The 22,331-nt window shown below is 49.2% G+C and overlaps 1 protein-coding gene across 36 annotated transcripts in view; it reads right to left on the bottom strand.

The window, feature by feature from the left end:
- FGFR2 (fibroblast growth factor receptor 2) overlaps positions 1-19,785 on the bottom strand; it is a 103,045-nt gene extending 83,260 nt beyond the window's left edge. For 16 of the 36 annotated variants that reach the window (XM_014732947.3, XM_014732943.3, XM_070261785.1 and 13 more), the window contains exons 1-2: positions 16,059-16,204; positions 15,116-15,405 (exon numbers count right to left, since the gene is read on the bottom strand). In XM_014732947.3, coding sequence (XP_014588433.1) covers positions 15,116-15,405; positions 16,059-16,084 — 316 coding nt within the window. In that variant the 5' untranslated portion in view covers positions 16,085-16,204. 36 annotated transcript variants of the gene reach the window in all.
- Between the last annotated feature and the right edge of the window lie 2,546 nt (positions 19,786-22,331).

Raw genomic sequence — 22,331 nt, 5'->3', positions numbered from 1 at the left:
AAGAACAGACTTGCAGAAGACAAAAATCCTGACATCAAACAGAGGCCTTATAAGGCCGAGGGACTACTTGTTCTTTAAGGGGGAGAGGCAGAGACAAATACTCTGCACAGTATAAAGGCAGGAGTCCTCCACCTCCAGAAACACTGCCAACACAAAAACGGGGGACCAGGAGAAGCCAAGGCGATGAAACACAGACAAATAAACAGGCTGGAAGGCTGCAGTTCTCTCTTTCCGACCAATTGTCAGGTGTCTTGTAGACACACGTCAGGACTTAAAACTCTCCTTGTTGGTATCAAGGGGGCCGCAGCAACCACTAATAGCTACCTCGGCCCCAGTAGCTTGACTGTTCCAGAAACTCTAGTCTGGCTCACATTCCTCATGATCAGATGAGATGATGGCTAATGTTTCCAATATGGTAACCATTAAAAATTATCTATTTAGGCACGTCTCTCATATCATTTAGGTCTGTCTTTGAGAAACATGGTGAACAGCTCTCCAAGTCTGAAAAAAAATTATGCTGTTGCCCATGACAAAATAAAAATGTAGAAATAGTAAAATCCTTAAGAATGGACCCATCTAAGAGTGAGTCACCGTTATCGTCCGATATTTGGACCCAAAGTGGAAATATTCACTCCCTATTTTGTCAGCATCCCTTCTCCTTTGGATCTGGATGTTTTAGGCTGTTAAGTATAGTGTTCTCTCAAAGAGAGAGAGAGGGGCACAAAAGTCATGGTTTCCTCCATGGTCACAATACTTACATCAAACTCTTGCATTCACGAGAGCAAAATCCCCACCGGACCACCAGGACCCAGAGGTTGAACCAGAGCCGCCTGCATAAAAGCCATAGATACTGGCAGCTTTGCTGGAGCAAGAATTTCAAAATTGAGCTTTGTTCAAAATGCATTTGCCAAAGAGACAGGCCCTTAGGTTCTAGTGTCCAGGAAGGAGAAACTGGCACTACAAGTTATGTCAAAGTGGCCCCCATCCCTTGGTCGGATGTACCACGAGGAGCCTATGCACTTGGCCATCTGGTCATCCAGGCCCCTGCCTTCTGGAAACACACTTGCCAGACAAGGCGAAGGAAGCTGGTGCTTCTCAAGATCTTCTAAGGAAAACCGTGTCATCAAAAAACTGGCCCTGCTGACCCAGTGAGACCACTGGGAGATCTCTCCTTCTCTGAAGGAAGGGTTTGTACTCCCTGTATCACCACCAGAAGAAAGAGAATTGGGGGCGGGGGGTGGGGGGGTGGTGTCAGCAGCCTCACGAGGAGGTAAAGGAATGAAGGAATGAGGAACGAACAGGACTTGCCTGACTCTTATAGACACAGCCTTTTAAGGTCAACAGTGGCCCTGCAGAGTTGTCATCTGTAAAATGAATATACATCATCTCCAGTTCTGAAAACCTAACCCCCTGCCCCAAAAATGTGTTCGTGCCCCAAGTCCTGATGGCAGCTCTCGGCCAGAGGCAGCCTCTTGACTGTATGAAGGGAGAGGCCACCTTTCAAATCAGATGCTCCTTCAATTCCCAGAGCTGCCTGAGCCCTTCATGGGACCTCAGCATCAAGGCTCCAGTCTCATTTCTCTCCCCTTCCCGGTGACTCTTCAGAGAAGGCAAGGACAAGCTGGGGAGGTTAAAAGAACAGACTTGGAACAGACCTGAGGCCCAACTCTGCCACTTACACACTGACCCTGGCTTTCAAGTCACTTCACGTTTCTCCACCTGCCAACCAGAAACAACAATGAATGAGACAGTGCACAGGAGCCACCTGCACAACAGCCAGACCCAAGTAAGAACTCAAACGCACCAGCCATCACAAAGCCCTGCCGGCTGAAGCCATCATTCCTCACCTGCAGCAAGTTAAGCACGAACGAGTTTGGAAAAGCCACTCACCAGGTCTTCTCAACATGGAAGGATGCGGATGTTAGAGAAGAGAGGGAACATTCTATGAGATGTCCAGAGCCCCTAACACACAGTTTAGAGGTTAATTATCTACGGCATCATTCTGTTTTCTGCTTGTGTGCATGCACACGTGTGAACAGGAACGTGTGCAGAACAGGAGCGTGTCATGGAGGTCTTCTTCCCCTCCTGGGAGCCTCCTCCTTCCCCACACTCCTCTATCTGTGGATATGCTCAGAGTCCCAGCCCTGGCTCTTCCCGTCCCTTCCCCACACTCTGATCTCCTCCATCTCTGCAGCTTTTCCCACCCACTCCAAGCCAATGCCACTCAAGTCCCTACTTGCAGGTTCCTATTTCTGCCCGCCCGAGGGAACACATTACCTGGATGTCTACAGAGGTCCCACCCACAACCACCAGCCTTCAAACTCCTCCTCCCACCACTCGCCTCTTGCTGAATGGGGCCCTGCAACGTCAACCCAAGCTCCCATTGGCTCTCCTCCCACCTCATCCATCAGTCCCCACATCCCCACCCCTATTCATTCTGCCTCTGAGGCAGCGGAAGAGAAAGTAAGGGCAAGATTTCACTCCCGAGGGTCCACTCCAGGCCTCTAGCACCTCCCCAAAAGACCTCTGCATGCCCCCTACCCCATCACCCCTGGCCCACCCCATGTATCCACCATGGCCCACCAGACATCTTCTGAAAAGCAAATCTGACCTCCACTAAAACAAAAAGGCGGCACAGACCACTGCACACTCTGACAGCATAAAACCAAAGAACATTGCCTGCACTAAGGCCTTGGTTGCTCCTGGTCCCAGATCTCTCTCCACCCTCTCCCTCACTCCCCAGGCTTGTCTGTCCACATGGGTACTGTTCCCTCTGCCTGCACCCCCTGTCCTGCTACTCTGCGTGGCAAGCTCCTATTCAGGCTTCAAAGCCCGCTCCCATATCACCTCCTCTGTGAACATTCCTTTGATTCTCATGAAGACAGACCACATTGCTCCCATCTCCAAGACCCCACAGCCTTTGGTTATCCACCTAGTAAACACACACAACCAAAGACAGTCTGCTCCTCCACCCATTCCAACTGAGAGCTTCTTGAGGAGGGTATCCCAGACTTTATCATGAAGACCACCTGGGCAGCCTCCTGGCTCCTCTTCCCAAGTTCCTGGGTCAGTAGGAGTGCGATGGGATCCGAGACTCTGGATTTTCTGCAAGTTCCCAGGTCATGCTAATGCTGCTGGGCCAAGGGTCAGGTTTGAGAAGTTCAGCTCCAGTGTCCAAGGACAAGGGTTTGAGACCTCCTTCTGCAGTGAGGAATCATATCAATTCGGGTGGCCCCTTCCCGTCACTGAGCCCCCAGGTCTCGATTTAGAGAACGGGAGAATACCTCCAGGCTAGCCTGCCGACAACCAAGGTCACCACAAGGACAAAACCAGACGCTGCGTGGGAAGCCCTCTGTAAACTAAAGTGGGAGGCATATCTGAGAGAAAGCACCCCCCACCTCGGTGGGGGTCCTGGCCTGCCTGCAACCCCACATGGGCCAGGGTGAGCCTGGGTCCTTGTTTGTGGATTGTGGCTTGATATAACTGACGGGCAGGTTGTTTTTTTCCATCAGGTGGGAACCTCAATTTGCATTCTTCTGACTTTAAAACAAGGTTCTCTTTCAAATGAACGAATCTGTCACATCATAAGTTACCTAATTGGAGATTTCTGGAATGTTCCCAAATGGAACTAAACATCCAAGGATCTTGTGAGAGTCATCATTATCAACACCCATGTACAATACCTGTTGGATCAGTTTGTAAGGGACGAGGCGCGTGGCTTAGTGGAATACCACCTACTATTCATCCATCTGACAAATTTGAGATACCTGATATTTACATGTGGGACACGGTAATCCCCCCTCAAAATTCCCTTAAGAGGATCCCAGCAGGGCTCAGGGATGACTGACCACAGCCCACAGCATGCTGGGAATAACCCTGAACACTAAACTCCCAGGCAAGGGGCCTGACTGTGCCTCGCACAGCTCACAAGCTTAGGGACCTGGGTTATAGCAAGCGGGTTAATTAGCCTGCTTTCCAGAGGGCATGCCCCAAAGCCAGCAGTCTGACTACTTCCCAGAACTGAGTTTTCAGGGACGGTGACCTTTCCACACTTGATGTTACCTGTAGCTCCCAGAAGCTGGGACCAGCTCACCTCCCTAACACAGTCAATAAATGGTGCATAGTCAAGTGGCTATGACTATTACCTTATAAGTCCCTTAAAGGTCACATGGATGTTCAAATCCTATTTGACATTTTCCCCCAATCCCCTCCCTCAGTAAGAACTTTCTGACTACATGAATGTTTTTCAAGTGGTCCCAGATGAAAGAAAAGGTGAAAAGGCAGGAGCGGGTGTTAAGTGGTATTCCACGAGGGCAAGGGTGCCTCCTGCTTTTTCAACTGAGGACCTTTTGGGAGTATTGTCCAGCAAGTTTACTTAAAGGGCTCGGCCTTTCTCCTCTCAGCAGGACTGCAGTTCCAACACTCGTTGGGAGCCTGCAGATGTGTCCCCGGACTGGTCCTGCCAGCAGCACCCCAGCCATTTGCAAATGAAGGGACAGCAGCTGGATACTAAGAAACAGATGGCCCTCCTCATTTGAATGGGTTTGATCTGGCAGCTAGGGCCTCAGCAAGTTAGGGCCTGGCCAGCACTGAAATGTGTCCAGGCTAAAGGCACACATTCGTAGCCTGAGGGGTCTTTAGCAAGCAGCTGGATCGGAATGACCTCTTGGAGAGGTCTCCCTAAAGTGGAGCTTCGGGAGTGGGGGCAGGGAGACCGAGGGGGGCGGGGCACATTCCCAGCTGGTTTTGTCCCAAAGGACCCAGAGAGGCAGATCGAAGCTACAGGGATCACTTTTCTCCCCTCAATTTGCAGAGAAAAGAAAAATTCTCCCTTGGGGGATCCTGCGCCAAAGGACTGAAGCCACATTAATTCAGGAAATTCCAAATTAAGATAGGCGCCACCAGGGTTAACCTTTCTCCCCTGCCCGAAGCCGCATATTTGCATAGAGGTAAAAGCTTCTAGAAAACAAACAAGCTGTGAAGCGTTCCCACCTCTCAGCAGAGCCCCTTTCAAAACTCGCCAAAGCATTTCATCTTGGAAGGGCTGTGCTCCGCTCCCAAGCATCTTGGCTTCCTGTTGACAGGGCGTACCGGTCCTTTCTTAAACCAAGACTGTGCAACCCTCTCCAAGGAGAGGAAGGAGCCTTATTTGAATCTCCAAGTCCCAGGGCAAGGCCCCCAAGAGGGGAGCAGAGCTGGTGTTCGCTTACCCAGCCCAGGTCCTCCTGGCTGCCCCGGCCACCCAGCCCTCGGGCCAGCTCCCCACCTCCACAGTGGCCTGCCAGGAAACTGCCGCTCCAAAACAGAGACCGTCAAGGAGCGGGCTGAAATGACTGACTCCAGATCAGGCAGGGGGCTGCCTGGACTACCTCCTCACCTGCCATACCTTTAAGGGTAGGCACCTCTCAGTAACAGGTGAAACCTGACAGCGGACAGCAGAGAGACCAGGCCCTGGACGATTCTCCAACGGGGCAGGGAGCAACCTCGCCGACACATTCGGCTGGTACTGACCAGGGCCGATGCAGCGGGTGTGCTGAAGAATCACAATGGGTGCCCACCTCCTTGAAGACCAGCATCGGGGGCGCAGGGCCCACTAGCCTGGCCCGGCCTCCACCTCCAGTCTCAGTGCCCACCCCTCTGTTAGGGCTCCCGAATCCAGCTGCGACACACTCTGGTTTTCCTGCAGAGCACCTGGGATTGGAACTGGCCCTTCATTTCTGCGGTTATTTGAAAAATGCCTATCTCCCAACTGGACAGTCCCTGAGGCTGGTTTTTCCTCGCCCTTCTATCCCCACAGAACCTGGCACAGACACAGTAAGGTCTCAAAAAACTTATTCAGGGGAACAAATCAAAGAAGCCATAGCAATCATCCTGCAATCTGAAAAGCGTGCTATACGAATGACCTCGGGGTCTCTGCCCAGCTCTGGAAGGTGCCATCACCCTGGGCTGCAAGGTTGAGAGGGCAGCTGCAGCGTCTCCATCCAGGTGAGCAGGTCACAACTTCTCTCCCACACCAAAGCCCCTTCTGAACGTCAGCGACCCCAGGTGTCCTGGACTCGCTGTGCAGGTGACCAGCACAAAGTTGAGCTCAACAAACCAGCCTCGGTTCACTGCCACATCTAACTAGAATCCCTCAGAGTTCACTTTATTTTTTTAACCACCAAACTGAACTTTGTTGGCTTTATAAATGGGCTCCAGGGGTCAGCCCGTGGCAGAGTGGTTAAGTTCACACACGGCTTCTTCGGCAGCCCAGGGTTTTGCCGGTTCAGATCCTGGGTGCAGACATGGCACCACTCATCAGGCCATGTTGAGGCGGCGTCCCACATGCCACAACTAGAAGGACCCACAACTAAAATATACAACTATGTACTGGGGGCATTTGGAGAGAAAAAGAAAAAAAAAAAAAGAAGATCATCAACCGTTGTTAGCTCAGGTGCCAATCTCTAAAAAAAAAAAAGGGGGGGGCTCCACTCCCTCCCTATTTTTCCCCTGGGGACACCCTTCCTGGCCAAGGCTTGAGGAAGCGTAGATGTTGCTGCTTCTGCCCTTTGCTCTTGGATTTTTTTTTTTTGCTTTCCTACTCTCTAACATGAGAAGAGCCAAGTGAGCCCTGTCATTTGTCACCTCCATGATCTCCGGTTGCAGGAGCCTCAGGTCCATGGGTTTGCGCTGGTGGGCCTTGACACAATCACCAATCAGAAATGCTGGGAAGAAAAGTTGACACACTATCAAAGTGACAACCGGAATGGCTAACATTTAGTAGGACTGAAGGCAAACCACCAGGAGCCATATGGGACAATGAAAAACCGGGGATGGCTCACTCCTGCTCTTACGAGCCAACGGGCAAATACAGGGCCAGCCCTTCCTGTCCTGAACTCCTGCCATGGGACAGCCTGGGTCACCAACTGGGACTCAGGGCAGTCTCCCTCCGTCTCCTGGGCGGCAGAGACGGTTAGCTTCTTACCAATAAGCTACGTTCCACTGGAGGTCATTCTAGAACCACAAAGTGGTAATTATTGGGCCATTTTTATTGCATGTGATTTTTCTTCAAATAGTTTTAAGGGAACAGTTGTAAATATGCGGGAAAGAATGACAGATTTAGGAAAGCATGAGAGGGCCACCATAGCATTCCACAAAAGATCCTTCTGCTCAGGAAAGAGGAGTCAACTGGGAAATCTTTGTCGCACCAATACATTCACCCAAAACCCTGGGCCCACGCTCACTAACTGTGGGGGTCTTGGAGGAATCATTTCATCTCCAAAAGTCTTAGTTACTTCATCCATAAAACAGGAAGAGGAATACCTGGGGTCAGCTGGATTAAGATTAGAGATCACATATGTCAAAGTACTAGCACTGTGTCTGCACGTGGCAGACACTTAAACGGTAGTGAGGGTTACCATTACCACCACTTTCCTCATCCTCATCATCCTCTTTCTCAGGGAAGGGGCTAAAGGAACAGGACCCCATCCACTAACACCTCCCCTCCCCTCCTATCAAGTAACCCCCACTGGGTATAACATGAAAATGACTGCTCAGCCCCACCCTCTTCAGGACCATAGGTCCCATATCAATTTCCTTGAGCGCCCTTCCACGCAGACTTGCAGCCCGGCGGCCTGTGCACTAGGAAAGCCTAACAGGCTGACCAGGCGCAGTCCCTACAGGCAAACCTGGCAAGAATGACCATCACATGCTGGGGAGTTCCCTCAAAACAGCAAAAAGCAAAGTGTGCTACATCCCTCTCCCCCCAGCCAATCCCGTAACTTTCTCTCCACTATCCTTCACAGGGCCTACTGACAATCTTTTGGAAGCCTCACGCAGAAAACTCTTTCCTTGCCAAAATACGTTGTTCCTCGTGAAGTCCACGTCCTGCGGGTTATTGCGTAGCTGCAAATGACTTTTATCAACAGGGAAAAAAAAACGTCAAGCCTAAACCATTTGGACTGCAAGCAGCAAGATGATCACATTATCTAAAGTCCAGCAACAAAAAAGATCGGAGCAACTCAGGGCCCAGAGCTCCTTTCTATTTTAATTAATGTAGATACCGCTCATCAGAAAACATCATTGTATGCTGTTGGGTAAACATCCCCGAAACGTTGATTTCGAATCCCATATCAGGTTTTCACTTTGACAAGGAAGTGGGCGGGGCAGGGAGGAAACAGCATTTACGGAAGACCCCACCCCACACCCCAAGCCCCGTCACAGGCCAGGACTGCAGCAGGGGCTTCACATCCCATTTGCATTTAATCTTCATATCCTCCCTTTGAAATCGATATTATCAGCCCCGTTTCAGATAAAGAAAGCAAGGCCCAGAGAGGTTATCTAACTTGTCAAGGTCCCAGCACCAGCACAGAGTGGAGAGATTCCAAGCCAACTTGCCAAGCTCCCGCGAGGCCAAGTTCCTTCTGTGAGTGTGCGTCCCCAGAAAGTACATCACGTGCCATTTAAAATGATTTTATTCATTTATATGAAAAAAAGATGGCAGATGCCAAATTTAGGTTAATTGTAGACGGAATTCTTGATCTTTTAAAGATTTGGTGATTTTAAATTTGGAACATAATATTTAGGACATATATTCGATTGTGTGGCTACCTCAGTGGGCAAAGAACGCAGTTTTGGTGGAAATCCAGGACGCAAGAGGGACCGGAAGGTGGTGCCTTGAAGGCAGCCACACTCTGCTGGGGCAACTAACAATCTTAAGTTTAGGGTTTTCACAGGGTTTAAACTGTAAACTCATCCACTGCAAAGATCTCTATATTCTTTTCATAACGCCTCCCCATCCCACCCCCTCCACACACACACACAAAGCTGCCCTTTTCAATGTCTTAATATTTTTAAAATATTGCCATTGGTCATGTATGGAAAACCTTAACAGTAAACTGCCTCGTAAAAAGAGGTCACATATAGTAACACAGAAGGAGTTCTAGTGTTGGAAAATAATCATGACAACTTAAGAGTTTACTTTATTAACGTAAGAGCTCAGAATTGAGTTATTTCTTTCATGGAAAGGTCCTATATAAATCATACAAATAAATACATCCCTTGTCCTCATTCCTGAATCTACACTTTCCTTATAAGCTATTCTTTGACCTCCTCATAAAACATGTTCACTGAACCTGAAATTCTATATATGTGCCTTCCATCCAGAAATGACTTGGAATTTACTATTCTTTAGTTGGACAAGGGGTTAAAGGAACAGTACGCCACAGCTTAGCTCCCGGACTCGCCACAGTGAAAAGAACCTGAAATTTGTAATATTCACACCAAGTGGCAAAAGTCCAGAAGAGGGTGGAGTTACCAACGGTATTCCAAAGTGGAATAAATGACAACAGCTCACACCCAACATCTTAAAACTTCATCATGGTGCGAGTTTCCCAAAGCCAAAATCACTAAAAACCTAACGTATGCCTATTCCATTTCATCCGTCCTCTTCAAAGGACGACTGTGGCCCATCCCGGTAAGTAAATATCCTTTTATGTGAATATATAAATGGCAAAAGCTTAAAGTCACATCAATGGAGGCCAGTGAAAGCCTACAACCACCACATACCACCGATGTGGCTACCATTTTGTATTTTCGATCATGCCCTATAAAGGGGTAGGTAAGGGATCAGAGCAAGGAGGAAAAAAACTTGGTAAAAGTGTGACCTTTGTGAATTTCAGGAGACATTTCCAAGACCTGCTGGACCATGTGAAGTGGCCAGCAGCTTGTTCAGCCAGACATCTTTAAAGAACTTGGTCTCAGCCTCCCTTCCCTACTTCCTCACATTCCCAGCCTAAGAAGGCCAGAGCTGCATCTGGCTGTGTGCTCCAGGTCTACCTGGGTAAGTAAGAAGAGGTGGCCGGTTTGTGGACACTCTCAGGCTGCCAGAAAGCCTTAAGGCTTCCCGTGAAGATAAACGTTTTTCCTAAAATGGAACACAAGTTGCACATAGCTCTAAGTTCAAGAGCCTCTAACCAGTTGGTAGGGGTTTACTCATCTTGGATATAACGACGCTGAAGCGTAACTGCTCAGAAACCCACCTCTTCAGCTAAACCCAAACTCTCTGCCCTTACAAATCAGGCTCATTGTTCAGCCATATAGAGCCTTCAACATCATTACCATCAGTTAAGAAGGCAAGCCGGAGAGATGGATGTGGGGTATGGGTGTGGTATGGTTAGCAACATCAAGCACTCCAATGCCAGGAAAGCCGGAAAAGCAGAGGCATATATAAATCTCACTTGGATATAGCAAAAGGATAAAAAGTACGCAAAACCTAAGACTAACGTCTTCCTTCAAGGAAAACAAAATCATAAAGACCATGGACATTTCTGCACAGCTGCGTAAAAACTCCTGGGTCAGAATCATTTGTGGGACAGCCTGAAAACCTTTCGAAAATAATTTCCAAATGGCCTACGAAGACAAGTCACCCTGCTCAGAATCAGCCGGTTCAGTGGAAAGTAGCGCACCTGCTCCATTTCCTAGCTAGCTGAACCCGCTGGCACCCAAAATCAATTTCCCACGTTTCCCTTTAAGGACTAAAATTTGACAGCTTCAATGGAAGTGTAAAATTAAGCCGGACTCTGATGAAAGGGGGTTGGTAGCCTTTTAACAATTACCCTGGATAAGGAAACACCCAAACTACAGACGGCAGGAGGGAGGGTCACTGCACACATTTTATTGAGAATGTAACCATTAAACAAAACTCTTCCTGTTTAAACACAATCCCAGTTAGTTCATAACCATGTAATTATTCATTAAGACTGATATTGGAAACATCTCACATTGGATTGCTCTGGTTCTCTGAAACGGGGTAGGGAAGACTTGAAAGGAACAAGTCTTCAGCTATGTGGCCTACTGGGGGGGCTTGTCACATAGAAGGTGCTCAGTGTTTTAACTGGTTAAAATAAACAGGCAAAACACACACACACACGCACACAATTTGGATCACAGGGAGCCAGTATAGAAAGTATACAAATACCAATTCTCCGGGCTTGCCAGATTTTTGCTCTAGAAGTAATATTAAACACAGCTCTTTGTCTATGAATTGTGAAATGCTTTATATACTAATAAAGAATGTGTACTTCATTGTGTATTTAACTGCACAAGCCTGCATTTGGTTTAATTGACCAAGAATAAGTCCTTGTTCCTAAGCTAACTATCGAGTTACAATCAACTCTTAAATATTAACACTCATATTGAGGAAAAAAGATGCAGATAATACAAAACAGAAGATTATTTTAAATCATTCACTCTTGGTATGCGGATATATTCTTCCTTTTTTCTTTTCTTTTAACTTGCAATTAAATACGTATGGCTGATATTATGGCATTTACAAGACTTCTAACAAAGGACTTAGACCATCCTGAAAAAAATCTGACTTAGGGAGGTCTCCGCGTGGATCCCTCACTCAACCCCTCTGCTGTTGAACTTTGGACCAACCCAAACTGGTCCAAGACAGCATCGCCCCTCAGAAGGTTGCCAAAAAACTAGTTTTAAAAAAAAAAACATGCAACTACTTTTTTCCCCAGGTTGTTACTTTTCAGAATCACACTTTGCAGAGGGTGGGAAAGTAATTAAGGGTTTGGGGTTGGAAAAGCCCTTTTATTTTAGCTCCTACTGGGCTAGTGTAAACAAAGATGTCAGTTAATGTCAACAATGACTTAATTAAACAGAGTAGGTGACAAGTCAGGAGGAACTTGAAAGTAAGAGTCAGCTCCTCCCCAGGGTAATCAAGCTTGACTATACTGTAAATAATTAGAATATTAATCAACAGAACTTGGCATTGAGGCCTGCCCCCCTTGGAGTCAATAACTGAGTTTACACTCCTCAGCTGGACCCCACAACAATGAATGACCATTTAAAAATACTCATTTTTAAACCGGAATATTTAACAACTCAAATCTCCTGGAAATTGTTTTCCTTTTAGGTCAGTTGAGTAGCCCCAACCCCGCTGTTACCACTTGAGAAAGTGTCTAGAAGACAAGTAATATACGATGGACGATGTGATATGATATATGACATAATAGTATACAAAGCCAAGACAATTGGAAAAGGATCCTCTAGTATTAAGGCTCAGGCTCCTTTCGGGAACGTAGTCACATTTTTCTCTAGACATATATTCCTCTGGTCCAGCCCAGTAGACATTAAACTGAGCTACCAAATTAGCAAGCCAAAAAGTCGTCCATAATAAGACCCTGTGCAACAGAAAGTCAAGGTTGAACTTACTGTTCACCAAAGGTATAGTAATACCACCCACGAGGACAGAAGGAATGGACAGACACACACTCACCTCTCCAATTCAAGAGGACCACGGCCTAAACTGGAGCTGCCCTAGTTAGCGTGCTTCCAGTTGTTAAAAACTCCTTTCTTATCTATAATTAGATTACCTTTCTAATAAACTCTGACACCGATGCAAAACTCCTGCAATGGAAGAACTCTTCTTAGGGTTCAAACCGGTTGCCAATATTGGACAAGGTAAGTGCAGACCCTACAGAAAGCAAACACAGCTGCCTGAAAACACGAAGCGGCCACTCCTCCTCCACCAGAGAGCAACTGTCTCCAAAAACCTAGATGTTTCCTAACATTGTGGCCAGTGCCGTGGCCAGCCCACAGGTCCAGGGAGACCCACGTGGCCAGCTCATTAGGAACAATGACAACAACATGAAGTGGGTGCTTATTAGATGCCAGGCCCTGTGCTATTTGCTCTTTACGCCCAGATCAAATTAAGCCTCCTAACAACGTTCAGATAATCCGAAGGCTTCTGAACATATTAATAGTCACTTCACATTAATAAAGAGACCTTAAAGATCATCTTATCAAACCCTCAGATTAGGGTCGGCCCCGTGGCCAAGTGGTTAAGTTTGTGCACTCTGCTTCGGCGGCCCAGGGTTCAACGGTTCGAATCCTGGGTGTAAATATAGCACCGCTCATCAAGCCATGCTGAGGTGGCATCCCACATGCCACAACTAGAAGGACCCACAACTAAAAATGTGCAACTATGTACTAGGGGGCTTTGGGGAGAAACCGGAAAAATAAAATCTTTAAAAAAAAAAAAAAAAAACCCTCAGATAACAGAAAGGGAAACTGAGGTCGAGGGATTTGTATTCTTTTGCAAACCTCCTTTTTGCAGGGTTTTGCACCTCCTCTAAACCTTTTTTTTTTAGCATCTCATAACCCTGGATCATAGAAGCTATGGATCCAGAAAAATGCATAAAAGGACATTCACAAAATATTACCTGCAATTGCACGGAATTCCTTGATCCCAGCCCCCAAGTGCATCCCCAGATCCAGGCAGGGAAGACCCAGTCTCAACAATACTTATATTGTTAGACACGAATTTTCACACAAAGAACTGGGGGGACTTCATTCCTGTCCACTTTTTCCCTCCTTCTGTCTCCCCCCTTTCTTCCTGCACGTACACACGTATTCTAAACTTTCTTCAATAATTAAATACGATAAAAGAAATCCTCCAGGACCATTTTACACTTTATGTTGAAATAACCTGCCAAGAATGCTGCCCCAAAAGTCTAAACGAAAAATGACAGTTTTCTCCTAACCTGGGCCGCTCCCGAGCTCACACTGTAGGAAATCCAGCTCAGCCGCCTCGGTTTGTGCTGAGCCCCACACTCAAGGGAAAAACCAGCTATTAGGGAAACATCCATTTTAATTATTAGCAAAATTAAAGAAGTACAGGCATGACTTTCAGAAACTGGGAACCTTTTCCCTCACATTAAGCCCTTTAAAAATGCATCACCACTGCAAATACATTCCCACTGATGTCATAGCACATGTCACAAGGAGGGAGTCCCATAATCATCGCAGCGAGAGCCCGGGAAAGCCTCAGACACAAAGTCCTACCAGATTCCCTTCCCAGAGGCGTGGAAGGGGCCCCCCACCCAGACCCCACGCCGCATGTCACCACACCTGTTCATGATAAAGGCTCCATACCTCTGTGTATGAATAAGCACCAGACTCCCTCACACGATTACCTGACTGCTTCAGGTAATAACTGCCACTGTCCAGAAAAAGCTCTGGCCTGTGCCTTCCTGACTCCTCCACTGGGTCTCCGTGGGAGCCCCTCTCCCAGCATTCTCATCCCAGCCGGGAACACAGTCCTCCATCCCATCTTGTCCTGGACGGGCCTTCTGTCCTCCTCCAGCTCAGGGTGCAGCATGCTTTTCCAGAACAGCTGAGCTGACCCCAGGCCACTCAGGACCACGCAGGCCCCCAAAGCTAAGCAGGCACCAGGTGGGCTCTCAGCAAACAGGTTCATTAAGTGGCGATGAGTGCTGGGATCTGCCGTTTTATTCTCGGATTACCACTCGAAAAATAACTCAGCTACCAATATTCCCTCCTGATGACAGATTTCAGTGCTGCACCGACTGGTGGCTTGGCTACCGTGGTCTCAGAAGGACCTGGGAAGGAGGTTCCAAATCTACCCAGCTGAGTAATTCAGCCCCGTGTAGTGCTCACAACTGGCCTGAAGTCTCGAAAATTACATTTCCAAAGCTGAACACCGATGCATGCTCTGTTAGATCTGGAAGTTCTCAAAGATGTGGGAGACACCCAGGTACGTTCATTTTCAAATTTACCTAAAATAGAATCTGCTGCTGGGTGACATACTGCTTAAGTATCATCAATTACAATGGCCAACGCATCTCCATGCTGAACTTCAGAAGCTTCTTTTTCTCCTTAGACAATGAAAATAAAACGTCAGCATTTCGGATGTTGGCAATTTCCCTTTGTCAGAAAACAGCAATTCTTTGCGTTGTAAGCAAGACTCTCCCTCCAGTAAGAATACTGCTTCGGGAAGCTCTAGGTGGCACGCACCTCCAGCCCTCCTGGGCACTGGATAGAGGCAAACTGCCAGCCGCCACCCTCACCCAGCACAGAGAAACGCACACACCAAGAAACCACAGCACTACATACCACTCTGCCTGCATGTTACAGCGGACACTCTCGTGATCCCTGACCTGGGGGGAGCAGAGAGACCGCCCTCCCTTGCTCTTAGAAGACTCATTTACAATGCTGATAGCAAGGGCAGCTGATTCTAAAACAGGCCTTGACCTCAGTGACACTTCCCCAGACAAATCCCAAAACAAACTTGGTACCCTGAAAGTGAGAACGAATAACTTACCTTCCGGCTCTAATGTGGTATCCTCAACTAAATTGAAGGAGGGCCGGGCCAGGGACAAGGTTGCCATGGTGACCACAACCAGGCAGATGAAGCGACCCCAGCTGACCATGGTTACGGTGCCAACGCCCCGTCCTCTTCCATATCTCCATGTGGACGTTACTCCCATCTGCACACTTCCTCTACGAGCATGGACTGCCAGCAATGCCTTCAAGCCTGCGGTGGGCTCAGGACGCAAGGTGCTGCGGCAGCCGCTGCTGGTCCTGCTGCTGCTTCTGCTGCTGCTGCAGCCTCTGGAGGAAAGAGATTCGGCAAGTCGGTGAAATCTTCCCCAATGTCAATTCACTGAAACCCAAGTGGGCTAAGAACAGCTTTTCAGCCTCTCAAATATACGCAAGCAGTTCTTTTTCATTATCTGCAAATGCTTTCCGTCCGCGCCTCAGAGTCCCAGGTGTTTCCACCAGACCGGTCCACAAAACGTGTTAGGCTGATCTTTTAGAGAGCATACTTTTACAAAATAGAGATAAAAAGAGAAGCTACAGGACACAGACACACGCAGCCACTTCAGTAAGGCAAAGTGTACTCTCCTATCCACTGTCACCTCTACCACCTCAAAAGGCAGAAGCAACACGCCCTTAGTTTCAAGGGCAACTACAAAAGCCAGTTAACAATGTTCGGGTTGGCATAACCAGCCTCGTTAACTTCTGTGAGGCCAACCGGGCTTTAGAAAGCTGAACGGTGGAGCCGGCTGCTTACAGACTGACTTCTGCGGGGCTGGAGCTGAGTGGCTGGGCTCCACCCTCACTGTAGTTCTCAGGAAGAAAAGAGACTAGCAAAAGAAAAAGAATCCCAGGAAGGCTACCAAAAATCCCCACCCATTTACACCTGTCAAGATTCACTTTTAGTGCAGAAACGAATTTCAGTCTTTCACCCATCAGCCACTTACGAAGAACGCACGGATGTGTGATCCATTCAAAACAGCTGATCCAAAAAGAGAGTCCGAAGCCTGAATTCCCTCCTACTGTGACTAAATGGCAGTGCGGGCCTACTAAATATCTTCAACCTATACAGAGCGGGTTAAGAAACCGAGCAGATGCAAACTCTGATGAGTAACGCGGGAGTTTATTAACGGTGATGATATGTAAATTACCGTCCTGGTACATGATTGGGCCAGCAACTCTCAATAAGCTAACTTATTGGCTAAAATTTCAGAGTAGAAATTTTACAAGGGGGCGCTCAAACTTACTATTCTGTTCACCCATTTGATCCAAAGGCAAAGAGAATTTTCCAAGCTTAAAATATTTAAATAACTTTAAACGTGTTCAGTATCCTCAAAGTGTAGAGCCTAAATGCATAAGCTTCAGAGAATTTGATTAAAACAATCACAGATTCCATGAACTATATGAGTGAATCACGTTTTATAAGATTGGGGGTGAGAGTGGGACCTTTAATATAAAAATCTCTAAACCCTGTGCTTTTCGCAGGCTACTTGTTTCAAATTATGACACAGGATTTCAACACCGCCTAAGCCATCCCAAAACCACATCAGAAAAACTGCTCCTTTTAGCCTTGACTAAGGGTTAAAATAGGTGAGGGAAGGTGCACCATTTCTACAGGAGGAATAAAGAAAATCTCTGCTTCAAAGAAAGCACAGGTGAACGGGTGTGATTCACAGCAAAAGTGTGTGTGTGTCTGCACACAGCACCTTGTGTTTTCAGACTGCATGAAGGATTTTTTTCCCCAACTTTTCTTTCCTCTTAAAGTTAATAGCCTCAAAAGATAATTCTGTATCTATTTCTACTGCGCATGGGAGGGAAGGATACACTCTCCTTGACTTACTAAGCACTTCCAGCATGTATGGGAACCTTCTGCCTCTAACACAACTTCAGGAACAATCTTAAGTCCTACCAGGAGATTTCTCCCCAGGCTGCGTCCCTAGCAGCCTCCTTTGCTCCAGGCAGAGAAAGGTGGACAGTGACTTCTACTCCATCTCAAGCCATTCATTGATCCCATCAGCTTGCGCCAGAAACTTGAATTATACCATCTCCAGGTCCAGGGCCCACGGCAGTCCCCTCCCCAAATCTCTGGAAGGCGGAGGCCTAAGGTGGCAGGTCTGCACGACTCCTCACCAGAGTGGACAAAAATATGAAGGGACCTCCTAGGCAGGATAATTAGGCCCCGAGGCGCGGTGTTGGGAACACAGGCCCAGCATGCCGCTGGCGGCCACAATCCCAGCTTCCTGCTTTCAATACCATAATCCTTCCTGGAGTCTGAGCCTCAGTGAAAGCCCCAGCGTGTTTATTTTTCCCCTTGAAAGGGAACTCTCTTCTCAGCCTGGGCGCGGGAGGAGTCGTCACCCTCCCTATGATGGATGGCTCTTCATGGCCACCCGCTCCTCTGGTCCATTTTCACCTCGGCACTGGCCTGCCCCCAAAGATAGCCAAAGTGATGAGGGAAAGAGCCTGGCTGGGGAGTGGTCCCCAGGCCAGGCCAACCTGGGCTCCTCAACTCACCAGAACATTCCCAAACCCCCACGCTGGAGGAAGGCAAGCCCATCAGCGCCAGCCTTAATGGGCTTCCACCTCTAAGAGGTTATCTGTCCTCTGTTGGCTCACCATGCTGAGCGCTTCCAGCTTTGTTCCTGGGTAGATTTCACATCAGGAAAGTCAACAGCGCCAGGCAAGGTCGGGGATGCCCAGGTACCCCCAAGGGGCACACCTATCTCCCCATTCACAGCCTCCCTACTTCCTTTCCTTCTCCGCAGAGCTGAGCAGAGGAGGGAGCTATCAAAGGGTCAAACCTAGGCAGAGAATTCCTCAACAGACTGAAACCTCAAAAAACACAAAACACAGGCTGACCCAGGACCACAATCCCCCTCCGGCTAACGCTTCCAAGCCAAAGAGAACTTGCTGTAGCTTGAGGGGAGCTCCTCACCACCACCAACCCCGGTTCACTGTAGCATTTCTAACATTGGTTTGCCAGGAATATCCTGTTTTTCTCCCCTTCTCGGGGCGCTAAAGAGCTCAGAGAAATCTGCATTTTAATTGACATTCCAGGGAGTGGGAGAGGGGCGGCTGATTGCTTTTCTATTCAAGCTAAACAGGCTTTTCAGATGAAAATGAGTCGAGGCCCGTGGAAGATTTAGAGGGATTTGGGACCAGGGGGACAATGGGGTTTTAAATGTTGATAGCGTTTCACACCAAACACATAATGGGTGCCCCGAGTGTGAAAGCAGGTTTGCCTTTAAGGGTGGGTTTTATTGAACTGGGGGAGAGGAAGGCAGGCCGGGAGAAGAGTGTGCAAAGGAGCGGGTTGCAAGGGGAGCGGCGGAGGCTCAGCGCCCCGGGCCGGACCCTGTGCCTGGCTCTCCGGCCGCGAGGGTCGGAGCCAGCGCCTCGCGGGGGCCTCGGCAGATTCCCCGGCGCGGTCCCGTCGCTGAAGGAATGAGCGCGCAAGTTAGAACTCGCCTGCGCTTTCGACATCTCGGAGCTGCTGCCGGCAGAGCAGGCGGCGAACTAGGAAAAGTCGGTCCAGTCCGCCCCCTAGCCCCAGGCGCGCTGCGCTCCCTCCAGCGCCGACGGCGGCTGCGGTCGAGGGGTGCCCAGCACTGAAACCGGGGCACCTGAGCCGCCACCTCCCCACAGGTGCCATCTCCGAGCATCGCCAACCCTACGGAGATGTCGCCGGCCCCACCTCAGCGGCTCCCTCCTCGGAAGGGTCCCCCGCTAGGGCCTGGATGAGTGAGGGCGGGCTCTTCCCTGAACCCCGGAATGAGGCACCCCAAAGATGCCCCTCCGAGCCCCGGACCTGCAGGGCTGTGCCACCAGCGGGGCAGCCTCGCCGCTCGCCCGCCAGCTCTGGGGTCGCAGGATCGCGCCTGGCCGGCGGGACTGAGCCGACCGGAGTTTGACAGGGAGGGGGAATGTCAGCGCTAGAGGCAGAGGTCAGCATCTGGATGGGGGTGGCTGAAGCAGAACTTCCCAAACGCCAGCCTTCAGCTCGCACCCACCTCCCCCATCACCTACACAGCCAAAGAGGGAGGACAGGGAGCAGCCGCCACAGTGCCAAGTGCCCCGAGCCCTCCTCTCTGGGGACGGCGCACCCGGCGTCCAGGGCTCCCACGGCGCCCACTTTCCCGGCTGGCGAGGCTCCCCGAGGCGCCCGACACGACGATTACCTTGAATGGCAACGCTCCTCGGCGACCGGTTCTGTCCCCGTGCCCGGCGTGGGTCGGGATGGAGCAAGCGACGAGATCGCAGGAAACCAACAAAAAATGGTCCCGGGGTCCTCGCCGGCGCGGAGGCTCCGAGGCTTCACGCGCACCCCAGGCTGCGGAAGAGCGCGGGCATGACGCCCGCGGGCTGCCCTCGGATTTGGGGAGCGAGAGGAAGAAAAGACTCAGGCTTGGCGTTTCCTCCACCAAACTTTGCTCGCAACTTGCGAAGGCTCAGAAAGCGCAGGAAAGCGGCGGCCTCGGGGCGCGCGGGGCTCGCGGCCCGGCCCCGCCAGCCTGGAAAGCAGTCGCCGCGCCGGGCCAGCTACGCCGCGCGCAGACCCCGCGGCGCCCGAGCTTTGTGGCGGCCGCGCTGCCCGCTCCGCACCCGCCGCCCGCCCGCTCGGCTCTCCGCGGCGCTCGCAGCCGCCGCCGCCGCCGCCCCCTCCCGGCGGGTCACGCCCCCGCTGAAACCCGAGCCGTTTCCTGGACGGCGGCGCCCGCTCTGCCAATCAGCGCCGCGCGCCCGGGCCGGCCCGCGCCCCGCGCGGCTCCCGACGCCTGCGAGCGGCCCCGAGACACCGGCCGGGCAGGCGAGGGGCCCGGCCACCCTCGGGATGCAGGGATGCACACATCCTCTGTGAATGAGGCGTGGTCCCGCGCCCCCTCCCCCTGCCCGCCCCTGGGAGTTAGACCGCCGGTTCGGCGGGTGATTGCGTTACGTTGTTTTATTTCAAGTCAGAAAACAAATGACAGAATGCCTGCCCTGCCCCTCAAAGACTTTCAGATGCGTCTGCATGCGATTGGGGAGGACTGTAACGCAACCGAAACTTCTGGAGGAGAGGCGGCAACTTGGAAATGTTTGCAGGACTTGGCGCTTTTCTGTCTTTCAAGACAATAGCAATGAGAGAAGAGACGAGCATTTATGGCGGCCCTACTACGGGTAGGGCACACTGACTAGGTTATTCTTTTTAATCGGCACAACCACCCTGCAGAGTCCTATGCCCAGTTTCTGATAAGGAAAATGAGGATGAGAAAGGTTAAGTAATTTGTCCAGGGCCACACAGCTGGTTACTGGCAATGGCTGACTTTGAGTCTGTCTCTCTTAGAAAACATCAAAAACTGCAACAAAAAAGTGTGTGGTTTGGTAATATATATTTGGGCTCTTAAAAAGAAATTCGGAAGATTCTGGAAGACTCAGCTCAGCTATAAATAGCTGTATGACCTTGAGCAAATCAATTCCTCTCTCTGAGTCTTAGATTCTTGGACTGCAAAATCAGATTCACCCGAATGCCAAGCTGTAACTAGTTAAAGTTCATGTTTTCCATTTACCTGTTTCACTAGGCTGTGTCTCCGGGATAGTTTATTTTTTGATAATACTCTCTCGCGCTCCTCACTCATCCAGCTCCTAAGCAGTTATGTTGAAGTCCAAGACAATATAGATAAAAACCTTAATTATTTTTCCTTGGAAAAGGTCAGTAAACTCAGAAGTGCTTTAGAATGCTTTAGAAGCCTGAAGATAGATGGAGCAGTGAGGACAAAACTGACCTGGAAAATCGACTTTTCCTGCATTTAGAAATGCAGTTGCTCATGGGTCACTGACATCGCACACTTCATAACATTTACGAAAATATTTTTGCAAGGTGCCACATCCTTAGAAAATCATTTTTCTTCACAATACATCATAGAAAACTTCTATGTAAATTACTTAAAAGCCAGGAGTAACAAATCCATTGGCATGCTTCAGGCCAATAGCTATGAAATTATATTTTGGAAATCAGACAGTAAAAGTAACAGTCTGATTCTCAAGCCAAATTATCAGTCCATGTGCTGGGGGCAGGCGTATGTTCTTGGTCAAGTCTTACCTGGATCAGTCCCAGAACCTTTAAAGTAACTGACACCAGCCAGTGACCTCAGCCACTCACTCCCACCTGGGTTGATCTGGACACAGCAGTACCTTTTCAAGTTCTCAGACCTGGGGTCACAGAAAGATGTGTCTGGATGTCTGCCTGCTGGGAGGCTGGCACTTACATCTTTATATTCCCCACCAATGGGAACTTCGTCTCAGGACAGATTTCTTTCCCATCCTGCAGTGTATCCATCAGCCATTGAAAACGCTTTAACACATTCTCACATAAATTACTGCCGAGGAAGCCGTCGTCCCCATCCCCATTCATCAATAGCTTTATGGACGCTGAATAAAAAGGACGCCTTCCACTGAAAATGACAAATAAGAACACCTACTTTAATGTCCAGATGCAGTTTGCAGAATTTATTCCTCATAGGGATGAAAAGACACCAATCCATCAAAAGCCCCTTATTCCCTGAAGAGTGTTCATTTTTAAGTGAGCGAAGCCCACAACAGCAAACTCTTCAGTTTTGAGTGAAGCAAAAGCATGTTTGGAATTTTTTTTTTAAACCAATTCTGTCATCATATTTAGGCTTCAAGTGACCTCAGAGAGTCTAGGGAAGCTTTCACACCAGCGAGCCTTCTGAATGGGAAAATAATCTCTTTGCAGTTTTTTTCTCTTCCCTCTTCAAGTGGCTGGAACCCCTTTTGTCAATGGCCTCCTGTGAATGGTGTTGCTAATAAGCCTATTAATGAGCTTCCACGGCCGAGTGTGAATAGGTAAATAAGCCCCAATCTGTTGAGGTTCAGGGCCGAGGGCAGAAAAGCCAGCAAGAACTAAAGGTGACAGTTTGAACTGAACGACGAGCGCCAGCACCAGGTTTCAGCTGAAAGAACGGCCAGACAAGGCCACATTCACAACCCCTCCACCCCCTACTGGGGTCCCTTTTCTTCACAATTTTCCCCCCTTTACAAAATGTCTTGAGTAGTCACCCTTTTTTTTTTTTTCCAAAAGCCCTCGAGACGCCCTCCTTTTTTTTGGCACTGGTAATGATACATCAATGGAAGGAAGAAAAATGAGGACACCAGAACTCTGATGCCCTGCAAGTTTCAAGAAACAAATGGAGCTGCTGGCCCCATGGTTCCGGGAAGAGAAA

This window comes from Equus caballus, chromosome 1 (assembly GCF_041296265.1).
Source record: "Equus caballus isolate H_3958 breed thoroughbred chromosome 1, TB-T2T, whole genome shotgun sequence".
Classification (NCBI taxonomy): domain Eukaryota; kingdom Metazoa; phylum Chordata; class Mammalia; order Perissodactyla; family Equidae; genus Equus; species Equus caballus.
The sequence above is the reverse complement of the archived record's forward strand: the minus strand, read 5'-3'. Positions and strand labels throughout refer to the sequence as shown.